This window comes from Dryas octopetala, chromosome 3 (genome assembly GCF_963921425.1).
Source record: "Dryas octopetala chromosome 3, drDryOcto1.1, whole genome shotgun sequence".
In the NCBI taxonomy this organism is placed as follows: Eukaryota; Viridiplantae; Streptophyta; class Magnoliopsida; order Rosales; family Rosaceae; genus Dryas; species Dryas octopetala.
The window spans coordinates 15117266-15134324 of NC_141368.1; the positions used below are offsets into that span (position 1 = coordinate 15117266).

General features: G+C 33.5%; 2 protein-coding genes across 2 annotated transcripts; one reads left to right on the top strand and one right to left on the bottom strand.

The window, feature by feature from the left end:
• The first annotated feature begins 504 nt into the window (after positions 1 to 504).
• LOC147291267 (uncharacterized) lies at positions 505 to 2856 on the top strand. The gene has a single exon (XM_086235082.1). The coding sequence runs from the start codon at positions 640 to 642 to the stop codon at positions 2854 to 2856; it is 2217 nt and encodes a 738-aa protein (XP_086091208.1). The 5' UTR covers positions 505 to 639.
• A 7562-nt stretch (positions 2857 to 10418) lies between these two features.
• LOC147291268 (rust resistance kinase Lr10-like) lies at positions 10419 to 12857 on the bottom strand. The gene is made up of 3 exons (XM_086235084.1): positions 12167 to 12857; positions 11689 to 11715; positions 10419 to 11603 (listed from the first exon to the last, which is right to left on the bottom strand). The coding sequence occupies exons 1-3, from the start codon at positions 12807 to 12809 to the stop codon at positions 10489 to 10491; spliced, it is 1785 nt and encodes a 594-aa protein (XP_086091210.1). The 5' UTR covers positions 12810 to 12857; the 3' UTR covers positions 10419 to 10488.
• Between the last annotated feature and the right edge of the window lie 4202 nt (positions 12858 to 17059).

Here is a 17059-nt window from a genome sequence, read left to right on the forward strand (position 1 = left end):
CAGCCGTGAGTCTTTGACGCCGTCGCCCCTGTTGCCCGCCGTCGCCCCTGCTGGCTGCTGCCCAGTGCCCCTCAAAACTCAAGTTTGAAGTTCCAATTTTATTTTTTCAAGTAAGTTTAAAGTTTCAAACCCTAATTCCTAATTCTCAATTCACTTTAAATTTATAATATATGTTGTTTTTTAATTAATTGATAAGATTATTGTAATGAAATTAGACGAATTAGTGGTTTCTTGAATCTTGATGTTGATTTAATTATTGGTTGATTAATTGATTATGGGTTTTTATTGTATATTTGTATTAATATGATTATTGATTTATTGGATTGTTGGATTGTTGTTGATTATTGTTATTACTTTCATAATTTGATTAATTAATTATGAGTTTTTATTATATTAAGTTGATTATTGGATTTTGGCTAATTATTGTTATTACTTTGATAAATTTGATAAATTGATTATTGGACTTTAATTGATTATTGAAAATTGGTTTACATGTGTAGAATTATGGAATGATTTTTTAAGAGAAAATGTCCAACGGGTAGTTCAAATAATTCGGTTAATTCAAGTTTTGGTTCGACTTTAAGTGGGTTAGATGATATTTTGGCTAATCTTCAAGCAGACCCTGGATTAAGAACTCAAATGGCGGATTATAGCCCTAATATTCGAGATGAGATCCGAAGAGCATATCTACAAAAGGGACCTTGTCAACCTAGAGGTCATATATTCCCACAAATTAATCAATCGGGAATTGATCGACGCTTCATTGCCCAATGGTTTGATGAGTTTGATTGGTTGGAGTATAGTCAATCTAAGGATGCCGCATTTTGCCTTTATTGCTATCTATTTAAATCCAATTTTGAACAAGCGGGTAGTGACGTCTTTACTGGGGTAGGCTTCAGGAATTGGAAGAAAGGGAGAGAAAAGTTTAGCACGCATGTTGGGCCGGTTGACAGTGTTCACAATCGATCTAGAGAAGCTGCTATGAATCTAATGAACCAAAATTCACATATTGAAACAGTTGTGCAAAAACAGTCAGACAAAGCTCGTATTGCTTATCGCACTTGCTTGAATGCATCAATTGATTGCACAAAGTTTTTGTTGCGACAAGGACTTTCTTTTCGTGGCAATGATGAAAGTGCCACTTCAAGCAATAGGGGGAATTATTTGGAGCTTTTGCAATTTCTTGCAGATCATGATGAGAAAGTTAAGGCCGTTGTGTTGGAGAATGCCCCGGGGAATCTCAAGTTAGTAGCTCCTTCAATTCAAAAAGATCTTGTTAATGCATGTGCCATGGAAACCATTGGGGTTATCATGAATGATATGAAAGATCGATTTTTTTCTATATTGGTGGATGATTCACGTGATATTTCAATAAAGGAGCAAATGGCTATGGTGTTGCGTTATGTGGACGACAAAGGGCAAGTAATTGAAAGGTTTGTGGGGGTCCAACATGTTGCCGAAACCACTTCTAGTGCACTAAAGGATGCCATTGATGCATTCTTTTCTTTCAACAAATTGAGCTTTTCCAAGATACGAGGGCAAGGTTATGATGGAGCTAGTAATATGAGAGGTGAGTTCAATGACCTTAAAACAAAGATTTTGAGAGAACAACCTTGTGCATTTTATGTTCATTGCTTTGCTCATCAACTTCAACTAGCTCTTGTTGCCATTGCAAAGAAAAATGCCGACATTGGCACTTTTTTCACATCTTGTAATAGTGTGGTTAATATTGTTGGAGCATCTTGTAAGCGTCGTGATGCATTGAGAGAACAACTCCAAAAAGAGCTTATGGAAGCCTTTGAAAATGATTGTCTTCAAATGGGTCGAGGCTTAAATCAAGAATCTAGTCTCAAACGTGCCGGTGATACACGTTGGAACTCCCATTATGGTACGTTGATTAGTTTGATTTCTATGTTTGCATCGGTTGTGAAGGTGCTTGAATTGATTGTTGATGATCGCTACAATGATAGTGTGGGTGAAGCAAATAGATTATTGGGAGAAATGTTATCTTTTCAGTTTGTGTTTCACCTATTTTTGATGAGATCTATATTGGGAATCACAAATGCTTTGTCAAAAGCATTACAAAAGAAAGATCAAGAGATTGTGAGTGCAATGGCTTTAGTCAAAGCATGTAAGGAAAGACTACACCATATGAGAAATAATGAGTTTGATCTTTTGGTTGATCAAGTAGCTTCTTTTTGTGCTAAAAATCATATTGAGGTTCCTAACATGGATGAGACATATGTAGCTCGAGGGAGATCACGGCGCAATGCTCCAATAAAAACATATCATCATCATTATCGTGTGGAGCTTTTTGTTTATGTCATTGATGAGCAACTTGTGGAATTGGAGGATCGCTTCAATGAGGTAAATAGTGAGTTACTTATTTGCTTGGCATGTTTGAGTCCGGATAATTCTTTCGTCGCTTTTGACATACAAAAGTTACTTCGTCTTGCTCAATTTTATCCTCAAGATTTTTCGGATCGAGATCTATTGGCACTTGAAGATCAACTTAGGATTTATATTCATCATATGCGTTCAAGTAGTGATTTTTCAGAATTGAAAGGGATTGGTGATCTTGCGAAAAAATTGGTGGAGAAAGGGTTGGATCGGACATATACTTATGTGTATTTGCTTATTACATTGGCTTTGGTTTTACCGGTTGCAACTGCTTCAGTGGAGAGGGCATTTTCCGCCATGAATATTATTAAGGGTCCACTCCGCAACAAAATGGGAGATCAATGGTTGAGCGATAGCTTAATTGTTTACATTGAGAAAGATGTTTTTGATTGTATTGATAATGAAGCTATAATGGCGCGTTTTCAGAATATGAAAACTCGTCGTGGACAATTGTAACTTGTATGTTTTTATTATGAATTATAAATGAAACAACTATCATTTAATTTTTTAGTGTTATTTTCGTAAAAAAAATTTATGGCATTGTGTACACTATGACCCCCCGAAATCAAATTCCTGGATCCGTCACTGACTGGAGTCTTAGGAAAAACAAAAATTTAGAAGTGGAGGTGAGATTTGGGGGCAGCTCGATCATCCCTCATTTTTATTACTGCTTCTCACACCCCCAGCTTGATCATCCCTCAACTCAAGACTCCTGCAAATTGGTAGAGTTGCTGAATGAAACAACATGAAATTTCATGGTTGATGCAAATTATCTTTCTATTTAGTAAGTTTTGCATATCTAAGGAAAGTGATTTTGATGCTTTCCTATTAAAACTTTTGAGATTGGGCAGCTTTTTTTTCGGTCAGCTTGGGCAGCTTGACAACAAGGTCTACTGTGAAAGGCAATAAATTTGTCTTGTTCAATAATCAGTAGAAGACGGCAAAGAAAGAAGAAATTGAAAGAAAGCTCGAATTCTATATTCTTAAAAAATGCGTAAAACACAAATATATCGTTCTTAATTTTAAGCCGTGGTTTGTTTTTGTATCTTAGAAACGGTATCCCGTGTTTTTAAACATTAACACACTAAACGTGTATCGCAGAAAATTTTTGTTTTGTAAAAACAAAAAACGCATTTACAAAACGTTACGAAATGCGGCCTAATTAGTCAAGTACACTTATTGAGAGAAAAATGGAGTTGCTGACCACATTGGGCATTCCCTGGAGCTGGGCCTGGGCCTCTCCATTTTTTATAAGCCCCCTTGAATTTTAAGTAATTGTTAATTAATGATCTTTTTAGGCTGTCTACGAGTTGGTTTATTTGTAGCCAGTTTCTTTTGTATTTTGGGCCTTTAAGACGCCCACTCAATCAAAAAAAATAATTGAAATTTAATTTAGTAAGTGTAATAATAAAGGTACCCGCAAAAGAAAATTTGCTAACTTACTGAAATTACCTTTTTTTTTTTTTTGGCCATTACTGAAATTACCTTTTAAATTTACGGCAAAAAACAAAGTTTCTTTCTGTAATTTCAAAAAAAATATTGGATATAATGGGTATAAACGTGGTGTAACTTATCCAACGTGTAAATGTATTGTTGGATGAATGTGTTTATATTAGTAGGGTATAGTATTAATAACATTCACCCATATTATGACACATAAGTTGGTTATGCAACATAACAATGTATCGATTATACAGAATAATTTCTCGTAATTTCGTCCTTGTTTCAATTTAGTTCTATAGACTCAATTTTCTATCACGTCTTTATAGTCTACATTTTGTTACGACAAATTTCAAACTTAAAATTTTGTCCAAATTTAGATTGTAAATCCTTGATTTCATCATCGCGACAATGCAACAATTCAAATTTTATAAGCATTTTGCACATGGTTTTGACATGAAAATTATGTCTGATATTTGACCAAAATTTAAATTCTGGACTTGATTGTTAAAAAAAAAAAAAAAAATCCAAATTAGGAAAACTTAATTGAAAAAATTGAACTTACTTGAGAACATTGACTAAGGTGAAACTACAAGGCCAAAATTGATCATTTGCCCTAAAATTCACTTTAAAAATTAGGGTCAATTATATTTTGCACCCCTATGGTATGGCTTAAATAACACTTTGATCTCTGTCTTTTGAAACATTGAAATGTTAAACCTAAAGTTTGAAATGATACATTAGACCCATTTTTTATGCTGATGTTGAAGGCATACCACATAGATTTAAATATTTTCAAAACTTGATTTTTCAAAATATTTGAAAACATTGAAATGCAACTAAAAATAAAAAATAATAATAATAATTATAAAATTATAAAATCCACAACTTTCCTTCGGCTGCCCATTCCACCATTTCCTCACCTCTCTCCTCCATATATACCACCTCCTCAAACCCTTCTCCACCATCGACTCTCTGGCCACCATAGTCAAACTGTCAAAGGTAGATGGGGTGTGGGTGAGATTGGGGGATGGTGTAACTTGTAAGGAGGTGTTGGAAGACTAGGATTTTACAATTTTAAGTTTTAACTTTATCTTTTATTTTTAATTGAATTTCAATGTTTCCAAACATTTTTTAAAGTTCAAGTTTCTTAAAGAATTTTGAATTATATTTTTATCCACATGCCGCAAACCTAGTTTCCATGTTGCTACTAATTCAAACTTTAAGTTTAATATTGCAATTTTTTAAAAGACATGGACCAAAGTTTTATTTGGACCACACCATAGAGGTGTAGAGTATATTTGACCCTAAAAATTAAGTTTCCAAGAATTCATTACAAGAACTCAAAAAGTAAAGTTTTTAAATTTAGTATTACTCTTATAGTTTAGAAAAACCAAATTCATGAAAAAAAAAAAAAAACATAAAACCAAATAAAATTCAAAGTTATGATACAACAAACCGACTTGTCCATTGTTATGGACACTCATAACTTAAAATGGACTGTATAAATTGAGGTTACATATTTGGGTTTAAGTAAAAATATATAATTTTGTTCCTCCAAGAAAGAAAAAAAAAGTAAACAATTTTATTTGTTTGCTTATGAGGATACATGCTTAAGCTTAAGCCGACCCAGAGCCATATCCAAAAATAAAAAATTTGGGGGTTTGAAGTGACCGCCTCATTGACTTAAGCTTACCCCAAGGGCTGGCCATGAAAAAGTGTGTATGGGGTCGATGTTTTTAATGAGAAAAACAACATGGATGCATGGATGCCAATGCATGCTAACCTACTTGTAGGTAGCTAGAGAGTAAAATAGAGTCAAGTTGGGTGGCCAATTTGACCGGAAGCCTTGAATCGTTCCACTAAAAACTAAGAGGGGCAACTTCATGGAATCTATCTAGAGAGAAGAGTTACGATGTAAAGACTAATAATATTGAAAGAAAATTCAATGGTTGTGTTTCTTGTTGCCACAACTACAAGGGCCGGCCATGAAAAAGTGTGTATGAGTTCGATATTTTTAATCAGAAAACAACTTGGATAGCAATGCAGGGTAACCCACTTGTAGCCTTGTAGGTAGAGATTAAAATAGAGTCAAGTTGGGTGGCCATTTGATCGGAAGCCTTGAATCGTTCCACTAAAAACTAAGAGGGGCAACTTCATGGAATCTATCTAGAGAGAAGAGTTACGATGTAAAGACTAATAATATTGAAAGAAAATTCAATGGTTGTGTTTCTTGTTGCCACAACTACAAGGGCCGGCCATGAAAAAGTGTGTATGGGTTCGATATTTTTAATCAGAAAACAACTTGGATAGCAATGCAGGGTAACCCACTTGTAGCCTTGTAGGTAGAGTTTAAAATAGAGTCAAGTTGGGTGGCCAATTTGATCGGAAGCCTTGAATCGTTCCACTAAAAATTAAGAGGGGCAACTTCATGGAATCTAGCTAGAAAGAAAATTCAATGGTTGTGTTTCTTGTTTCCGTTGGTAATTCGCTCTCATCAACGATGGAGCGCAACTTGATCATAATTAATTTCTTTGTTCCAACACACTATTGTTTCGGCTTAAAATAAAGAGTTATTTATAAAAATGCTCCCTCATGATACATGCCTCACTTTATATTTTAAATTTCATTTTATCTTATTTTGCTTCCCAAATTTTAATTAACATGTTTTTAATTTTCCCAATACGTCAACTCTATCAACTTTATTATCTCCTATGCTGATATGGCTTATAAACAACAAAATTTGGAGGAGTATGATTTTTTCTTTTTTTAGACTTGTGCTCACAAAAATACTCTTATAAAAATTGTCATTTATAAGCCACTTTAGTATGGGAAACGAAAAAGTGAATAGAGTTAAGGAATGGAGGACAAATTGACAAGTGAATCAAAATTTAAAGAAAAAAGTGAGACACGACTCACGAGTAATAATTTAGAGGCATTTCTTTCATTGTGTTATTTTTGGTTTCTGAAATGCAATTGCAATGGTGGAATTACTGTTCGTCTCTATTATCAATGTCAACAGTGTGTTGACGCGGTCTACTGAGGACTGCAAAAGGGCTGGGTGATGGTACAGTGCTTCACTAAGGTAATATAAATTTTTTTTGTCTTAATAAGATGGATTGTAAAGTCAATTAAATTGTTTAATATTGTAATTTCATCTTATATCACTTGTCATGTTAATTTTTTCGAAGACTATATTACCAAGCTTTTGTTATAAATGAAAAAAATTAACTCCAGCCCCAAATTATTTCATCTCTAAAAAGTCATCACAATATCGCTTAAAAATATATCTCTTATCTTATTTGGAAGCATAATGTTCATCTCATTCATTATTTTATTTTTTGTTGTTGGTCTTTTATTATATTTAGGAGGAATGTTAATTTCATTTTGTCATTTAGCTCCTAACTTTTTTCTTTGTCGGAATTTTACTCAAGAACTCTGTGCTGGTCGAACCAAGGACCATGCACAAAGCCAATTGACCACAATGGGACCGGCAGCTGCTAACTTTTGTTATAATAGAAAAAGGAACCCTAAAATCAGGATTGAGAAACTTCCAAAAATGAATTAAAAAATAATATTTCAAAGATAACATATATATTTAATTTGATAAAATAAACAAGATTACACATGTTAATTTTCACGTTAATTTTCGCAAAGACTATATACTTTCACGTTAATTTTTGCAAAGACTATATTTCCGATCGAGCTTTTGTTATAATATCGTAAAAAAACTTAAATTATAGAGAAAAAAAAGTCCAGCCTAAATTATAGAGAAAAAAAATCCAGCCCAAATTGTTTTAACCCTAAAAATTCATCAGAACATCTCTTATGTGATTCAGACAAATAAAATATTTCTCTTATCTTATTTGGAAGCATAATGTTGATTTTTTTTGTTCATTTTGTCATAATATACCCCAAATTGGTCTTTTATTATAGGCTCAATTACAAAATGCACTCACCAACTATGAGGGGTATTTTATGAGGATGTACTCAATTCAGATTTTTAAAGACTTTTTTTAAGTGACAGATTTTCATAGACTTTCAGAATAATGATAGACTTTCAAAGAGTTTTATAAACTTTTATAGACTTTTATGAAGTTTTATTAAAAAAACTTTCATAGACATTGATAGACTTTCAATGACTTTTTGATAAAAATATCATTGTGAAATATTGTAAGATAATAACATCCGTATATCACAAAGGACAATGAAAACGCAATGAAATCAAACAGAAGGGCAATGAAAAAGTAGTGAAATCAAACAAAAAATGACAAGCTGATGAAGAATAATCCCTAAGAAATCAAGATTGTTAAGAAACCTACTAATATATTGAATGATTTAAAACTGGTCTTCAATATTTGTCGAAACTTACTATTCAATGTTACATATATAATGTTAAATCCAGGTAACATTGACGAAAACGAGCTTCCAAGTGTGAAGACAATTAAATTTAAAAAATAAAATATTACATAATGAGAAATGCATATAAGTTTTAAAATTTGAAAGAAATAATGTTGTATTACTACTTAATATATAAGTCAAAAATTTAAATAATGTTGAACTAATCTCTTTATTATTGTATCTAACAGATAAATCTAACTCAAGTCATCCTTGAAACTCTCAACGTAAACATACAAAAAATAAAAGGGTGGAACAGTATATTATAATTGACATGTTGTAAACCCATAAAACTAACTTCCGGAGCACTGAAGTCTGGAGTTAGAACCGTATATGACAGGTCTATTTATATGTAATGGCATAGTGATGAGATACTATAAGGAATAGGTGTATCAATGTTGGAAGGGACATACACGTACACGCGCATGCAATGCTAAAGGAGGCGGAGAGAGAAAAGGGGAAGCCTTTTCATAAAAATCTTTCAAAGTCTTGGGGGGGAATGGAAGAGAAATAAGAAGATTTGGTATGTATACTTTAATGCCAAAAGTCTTTCAAAGTCTATGAATTTGAGAAATCTGTGAAAGTCATTGACATTTTGAGTACCGTATGACTTTCAAAGACTTTTAAAAAGTCTTGATTGAGTACCCTCTGACTTTCATAGACTTTTTAAAAGTATATAAAAGTCTTGATTGAGTACCTCCTGATTTTTTAATTTAACAAAAGTCTTTAAAAGTCTTGATTGAGTACACCCCCCTTAGATTGGTGCATGAACAAAAAAAATATTTCAAATTAGTACACTAACTAATATGAGGTTACAAAATAGCATATACGTTACAAATTCCGTCAATAAAGGCATTAAATGCTAGTGTAGACAGTGCTAATATGAATTTTTTAAATAATGTGGACACTAAATTTACACCACATGGATTAATGATAACAAGTTTAAGAGTTTAAAAGTTTTTGTAGTTTTTTTTTTTTTTTTTTTTTTTTTTTTTTTTTTTTTTTTTTTTTTATCAATATGACATTATAAATCTATGTATAGCAAATTTGGTGTCCACATTATTAAAAAAATTCACGTCATCGTTATCCAAAGTGGCATTTAACTGTCTTTCTTGATGGAATTCATAACAAATATGCTATTTTGTAACTTTTTATTAGTTATTGTACTAATATGAAACATTTTTTTGTTTGTGGACCAATTTGAAATACCCCCATAGTTAGTGGTTACATTTGTAATTGAGCCTATAATATTTTAGGGTTATTTTTGTATTTAGGACACATATTTTGGTTTGTCTTAATGTAAGACATAAACTTTCATTTTGTATTAATGAAGGACAATCCGTCACCGTGAGGTCTTATGTTGAAAAAAGACCACGTGTCAATTACATACACTTTTTTTAGGGGTTAAAATGCCATTTCTTATTGGGTTTTTTTGGCATTTAGGACGCATACTTTAGGGTCAGTTCTAGTTTAGGAAACATATTTTAATTTGTCTTAATGTAGGACATAAACTTTTATTTTGTATTAATGAAGGACAATCTGTCACCTCTATCAGGTCATAAACTTTGATGGATGTTCATTAATACAAAATGAAAGTTTATGTCCTACATTAAGACAAACAAAAATATGTGTCATAAATTAAAACAGACCCCAAAGTATATGTCTTAAATAGAAAAATAACCCTATATATATTATACGTTGAATGTTCTTTCATTTTGTTTTTTAGCTCCTAGCTTTTGTTATGTTAGAAAATGGATCCCTATAATGGGGATTGAGAAACTTACAAATAGGTTTCAATCAACTCCACAAAAGAAGTAAAAAATAAAAATTAGTTGCAATTAACAAACATAACATATAAATATATTTTGATAAAGTAAAAAGGATAATGTATATGTTGGAGGCTTACACATATATATATACGGGGAATAATGTTATACTTACCACTTATACCATATTTTTATACCATCTCACGTGTCATTACTTTATTGGAAAAAATTTTTCTTTTTATTTTTCTTTTTGGGTTTTTATTTTTATTTTTTAGTGTCTAATGTATGAATGTTATGTAAGTTACCACATAAGATGGTATGAAATTGTGGTATAAAAATGTGAGATATTTATTACTACTTATATATATGGATAATGTTTTTTAGCCAGACTGTAGATCTAAACCAGGTATTCAATTAAAGTCAACCTCACCAATAATTTATGTTTACGTACAATCTTGTATGAAAACATCTCTGTACATATTAATTACTCTACTTCCGCAATTGCTTCCAACTCTAGATTCAAGCGTCTTGTAGGGACACTTGCAGTTGTCCGTGTAGTACCTGTAGATGCAAAAGGATTGGGAGGCATGGTTAAGTTTTCTCCTCCTTCCAACATTTGAACTACCACTTTCATTGAAGGACGATTCACCGGGTTCCATTGGATGCACCAGAGCCCTACAATTGCAAGTTTCTTTGAAATCTTACCATCTCCTTCTTCCCTGCCAATATGGATCCGTAGTTCTTCTCTTTCTTCTAGAAGACTATAGATCCATTCTGGGTAGTAAACTTCATTGGTGGCCTCTGTGGTTGGACTAATATTCTTCCTCCCTCCTACCATTTCAAGCAATAGCATTCCAAAACTATAGACATCGGACTTATAAGACACATTTCCAAAGTTTCTAGAGAACACTTCGGGTGCAATGTAGCCCATGGTCCCCCTAGCTGTAGTCATTGACACTATACTTTGATCCTTGGAACATAACTTGGCCAAACCAAAATCAGATATTTTTGGAATGAAATTTTGGTCTAGCAAAACATTATGAGGTTTGATATCAAAATGAAGGATTCGTTGATTGCATCCTTGGTGGAGATATTCAATTCCTTTTGCTATGCCTAGAGCAATGTCTTGCAACTTATCCCAACCAAGGAAACAATTCTCATCATCTGCTGATGAAATGAAATCCTGCAATGAACCATTGGGAAAGAACTCATAAACCAGAGCCCGTCTATATCCATCAGCACAAAAGCCAACCATGCGAACCACGTTGACATGGTAGATATGACTCATGGTTCCCACTTCATTTATGAACTCTTCCCCATTTCCCTTAGAATTGTTGAGGAGTTTCACAGCAACAAAGAATTCAGAAGAAAGCTTTCCTTTAAAAACAGTTCCATAGGTTCCTTCTCCCAGCTTGTACTTGAAGTGCTCTGTAATCCTCTTTAGATCTGCATATGAATATCTACTTGGCTTGAGAGCTTTGTAATCCTCTAGAAATCTTTCTATTTTTAATTGATTCTCCTTTTCCTTTCTATCAAAGCTATAAACACGATAGGCTGCAATCATCAGTAGTGACAGAATTAGTGAACCCACGGTTGCACCTACAAAAAATAACCCTTGAGTAAATATATATCCCCAGCGTCTTCTTGACTTGAAACAAAGTAAAAGACTAGTTAGACAACTCACATGCAGCCACTAATTTCTTTGTTGCACCTGCAAAAGATAACGAGAAAGTCAGTTTGTCATGCATGTTTGTGAAATTAAGTATTCATAATCGCAGGAAAATCAGTTTCCTGATCTTCTACTCGTACGCTCTTGAATTTATAACATACGGCTATGACTAAAAGTTAAGCAAAATTAAAGAAACAAAGGCAACCTTAGCAGAGAATCTTGATCCAAATTGATCAGTAACATATCTTCATTTAACAAACGTACGTATCATAAAACTAACATGAGTGCCATTACCATATTCAATTTACCAGTTTATCTAATTCATCCGGTTACCAAAACAAGTAAGCACCAAGTGAAATGTCCATATGCCTATATTTCTATTTCATGCTAGCTGGAAGATCACCCAGCAGAAAGTGTTAATAACATCATGAACAAATATGCTTGATGTAATTAATCTGTAAGACTTTAGAAGAATGTATCATGTGACCCTTACTTGGTTTCGTGAAGGGAACACATTGAATTTCACTTGTGGTGCCATCGTTCTTCAATGTACACTTGCTGTCCTTTGCTTCACATTCTTTACAATTTGGTTTAGACCATTTCAAACGAAGACTATCGTCGTAAAAAAAAAAAGGCGGCACTGATATAACATCATACATCTTTGTACAAGATTTTAAGGACGGAAGGAACCCCATAGGGTAGTAAGAATAAACGGCATAGATTTTGTAGCCCCGGCCACTAAGGCAGGGGACTTGCATATCTATTTCTCTTTCAACAGGACACTGGAATAAGGTTATGTTGTACTTGTCGGTTTCCGAGAAGTAGAAGGGGGAGTTTGGCATGTTGGGGATTTCTAAAGGCTTTACCAGCACACAATCATTTGGGTTTTGTAGTTGGATCTCCTGATTCTTATAATCTATGCGCTTGACAAAGAATTTTACTAGTACTGCACGTTGCTCATGAAAAATGGCTGACACATGTACGCTACGACGGAATGGCATATGGATAGCCAGGCCATGATCGTCCTCACACTGGGATTTTGTGCATGTATTTTGGGTTGCTCCAAAGAAAGCCATTAACAATATGCAAAAGAAAGAGATGAGCATTTGCTGCATTTTTAAGGTAATAATGCCCATCAGTAATTTCCTGTAAGTAGCTAGCTTAGCTAATTGTGTCGATTCCCAAATCAAATATAGTGGGTGGGTGGGATATGTCTAATATAGCTTAGCATCAAGTTTGGGAGGGAAAGTCTCATGAAATGGTGCTCAGACTACTGAAAGGCGTTATTCATTAATTACCTATGACCATTGACTGACCAACTATTTGACATCATATATAATCACAAGACTTTCCTTTTGTGCAAGTTCACCGAAGGTGCCCGCTCTCGTGCCCGCTCAAACCCCCCTCCTCTCTGTATAAATAAATGCTCATGATTAAGTTTATTAAACAATTGTTAGAAATTTAATGAGTAATAAAATCGTTCCAGACATCTGTAAAGTCGTCCTTTATTTTATATAGAACAAACTGCAAGAAAAGACTGACCCATTAGGTGACTTTCGTGGTCGCCTCCACTCAACCGACTTCAATCTGAACTACAATTCACATCATTAAAATCTATCCCATCAATAGATCATACAAGCCCTGGATGAGTCTCACGTCGATCAATGAGTAGCCCACCACCTCTTTGAGAATATATATAATAGAGAGTGAGACTTCTCACCTTGTCCAATTACTACGCAGAAATTAAGTTCATGAATAGATCTAGCTAGAACAACTGCATGATACATGACTTTAACGCCCACTACCCTGTAACCACTTCATGCACTTAGAAAGTGTTATAAATCTGGACTTAACAACTAATAAGGTCCTAATACACTTTTAGCATGCTAATAACCTTGCATATAAAAATTTTGGAACTTTAAGAACATAAATCATGTCTATAGATGGGAGCTTACGCAATCAATCTCCAATCAATGGGCATTGCACTTAGTTATATCATTTTTACAATGCAGTTACACTCGATCATATATATATCTTTAACAAAAAAACTCAAATTTTTGAATATTAAAACTCTTCAATCTCAGGAAACATACTAAGTTACTTATACACAATCGAATAAACATCAATCATTCAATCCAAATAAAAATAAAAAATCTTAAAAACAAGTAAAAAATAGCTTGGGGAACACCACAGTTATACCACAAGTGGTACTGTAGTGGTTGATCTATCGTCTGAGAGAAAAACACAGACGTCAACACATGTGTGATTTGATGTCGTTTGTGTTCTTATTTTTTTTTTTGAGTCGGATCCATGATATCATATTTTTAACACAAGTTTTCAATGGGGCACATTTCATATAATAGTTCAACGATCCGAACCGTCTATTTTTTAGGTCACCATTAAAAGATCATCTGTATAAAAAATTAGGTAAATCAAAAATCATTTACCTACAAAGATTAAATGGTCAATAAAATAAACACTTGAAATGTTGACTATTTAATCTTTGTTAATAAATGGTTTTCAATTTACTTAATTTTTTACAAAAATGATCCTTTAATAAAAACCTGAGATTGTGTGCATGTCTTTTGGGTTGCTCCAAAGAAAGCCATTAACAATATGCAAAAGAAAGATATGAGCATTTGCTGCAATTCTAAGGTAATAATGCCTATCAGTAATTTCTTGTAAGTAGCTAGCTTAGCTAATTGTGTCTATACCTAAATCAAATATAGTGGGTGGGTGGGTGAATTGGTGCTCAGACTAATGAAATTATGGCGTTATTCATTAATTTCCTATGTCCAGCCTGCCCACTACAAGAAAAACATATTTGGGCGACCACACTTTGGGCGACGAACATATATTCGTCGCCCAAAGCAATTTAGGGCGACGAACAAGAAAATTTGTCGCTCAATGTCATAAAGGTTTGAGCGACGAACATGTTCGTCGCCCAAAGGAGGTTTGGGCGACGAATCACACGTTCCTCGCCCAAAGTTACTTTGGGCGACGAAATGTGTTCGTCGCCTAAACATTAACAATAAACAATTAATTGAGAAATACATTGGGCGAGGAATATAGATGTTCGTCGCCCAAAGTGCCTTTGGGCGAGGAAAACGAAAATTTGTCGCCCAAACTCACTTTGGGTGACAAAATATTTCGTCGCCCAAAGACTCTTTGGGTGACGAAATAATGTTCGTCGCCCAAACCTAGTTTGGGCGAGGAACCTGGTCGTCGCCCAAAGGGTCATCCTGTTTTGTAATAATGGTTTGGGCGACGAACCTAACATTTTGTCGCCCAAAGTTACTTTGGGCGACGAATGGTGAGGTTCCTCGCCCAAGATAACTTTGGGCGACGAAATTTGTAGTTCCTCGCCCAAAGTAAGAATACTTTTTTGTTTACAATTTTATATATGTAATAGCATACTATACGATTGTATTTCCAAAGATCATAACCATTCATTTTTTAATTCCCCACTTAAGGATCATCCATGCAAAAAATTAGCTCAATCGGAGATGTAGAAGTTAGGTAACGGTGGTTGAACTTATGAACGATTGTAAATTTTCTAATACGAATCGAAGTATAAGATGAATTCCGATTTAGCCGATTTTTTGCAGGGATGATCTTCCAGTATAAACGAATAGAATGAACGGTTCCGATCGTTGAAATCACATTGTAGTCTTCACAAATTGTTGAATCACCAAAATTTCTACCCAAAAGTTAATATAATTATACTCTTCAAGTGTATTTGTATGTAGAAGATCACTTTTGTATTGTGTTTTTAACGATCCGAACCGATCATTCCTTAGTGCCTCACTTAAGGATCATCTATGCAAAAAATTAGCTCAATCGGAGATGTAGAAGTTAGGTAACGGTGGTTGAACTTATGAACGATTGTAAATTTTGTAATACGAATCGAAGTATGAGATGAATTCCGATTTAGCCGATTTTTTGCAGGGATGATCTTCCAGTATAAACGAATAGAATGAACGGTTCCGATCGTTGAAATCACATTGTAGTCTTCACAAATTGTTGAATCACCAAAATTTCTACCCAAAAGTTAATATAATTATACTCTTCAAGTGTATTTGTATGTAGAAGATCACTTTTGTATTGTGTTTTTAACGATCCGAACCGATCATTCCTTAGTGCCTCACTCAAAGATCATCCATGCAAAAAATTAACTCAATTGGAGATGTAGAAGTTAGGTTTAGCATTTAGGATGTATGAACGATCTTGATTCTTATAATAATAATCGAACGGGTAGATGAACTCCGATTGAGCCGATTTTTTCCAGGGTTGATCTTTGAGTATGAACATATATGAAGAATGGCTCTGATTGTGATAATCACGTTGTGGTCTTCACAATTATTGAAGCTACAAGGTTTTAACGAAAGAGTTGATATAATTTTATTCTTCAAATGCAAAAACCACTGATTTATATGTAGAACCTTATATGTCGATTGTGTTTTTAACGATCTAAACCGTTCATTTATTAGTTTGTCACTCAAAGATCATTCCTCTAAAATATTAGGTCAATTGGAGATCTAGAAGTTTGGTATTGGAGCTCGAACGTATGAACAATCATGGTTCATACACTACAACAAAAATGGTCATTTATAGCACTCAAAAAACGCTATCAAACCCTTATAATAGCATTATCCAAAACGCTATGACAGCCGACGCTATAAGAGGTCCAACTTTTTGATAGCATTTTTCAAATGCAATAAAAGAGCACATCTATTATAGCATTTCCAAACGCTATAGAAATATATTATAATAGCGTTTCTAAAATGCTATAACATACTAGAAACGCTATTATTGAGACGCTAAAATGGTGTTTTTAGAATGCTATAAAAGAGCACATCTATTATAGCGTTTACAAACGCTATAGAAATCTACTATAATAGCGTTTCTAAAATGCTGTAATATACTAGAAACGCTATTATTGGGACGCTATAATGGTGTTTTTTGGTTCTTATAATATTGTGTATAATAGCGTTTAATGCCCTTACTATAGCATTTTAAAACGCTATTGTTCTTTTTTCCTAGCATTTAATGAACGCTATAGTATTTATTGTTGACATTTTTTGGTGCCTGCTCCCAAATTATTTCTTTGCATTTTTAAATTGCCACTGAGAAATTTTTCTATATAGCATTTAAAATGAAAATTGGTCCTAAAGTACAATAGTTTCAATTGATAAAAAAAAGTATAGTAGTTTCAAAATAGAAGTTACTCCAATTAAACACCTTAAGTCTCCATAAGTATCACAATTAGTACCTTACAAAATACTAAATACTAATCTTAATTAGCTTAAGGCTACAAATACCAAACTTCAAAAAAGAAAACCAACAATATCCAAGTCTCCCAACTGCAAAACACCTCTTAGCTATA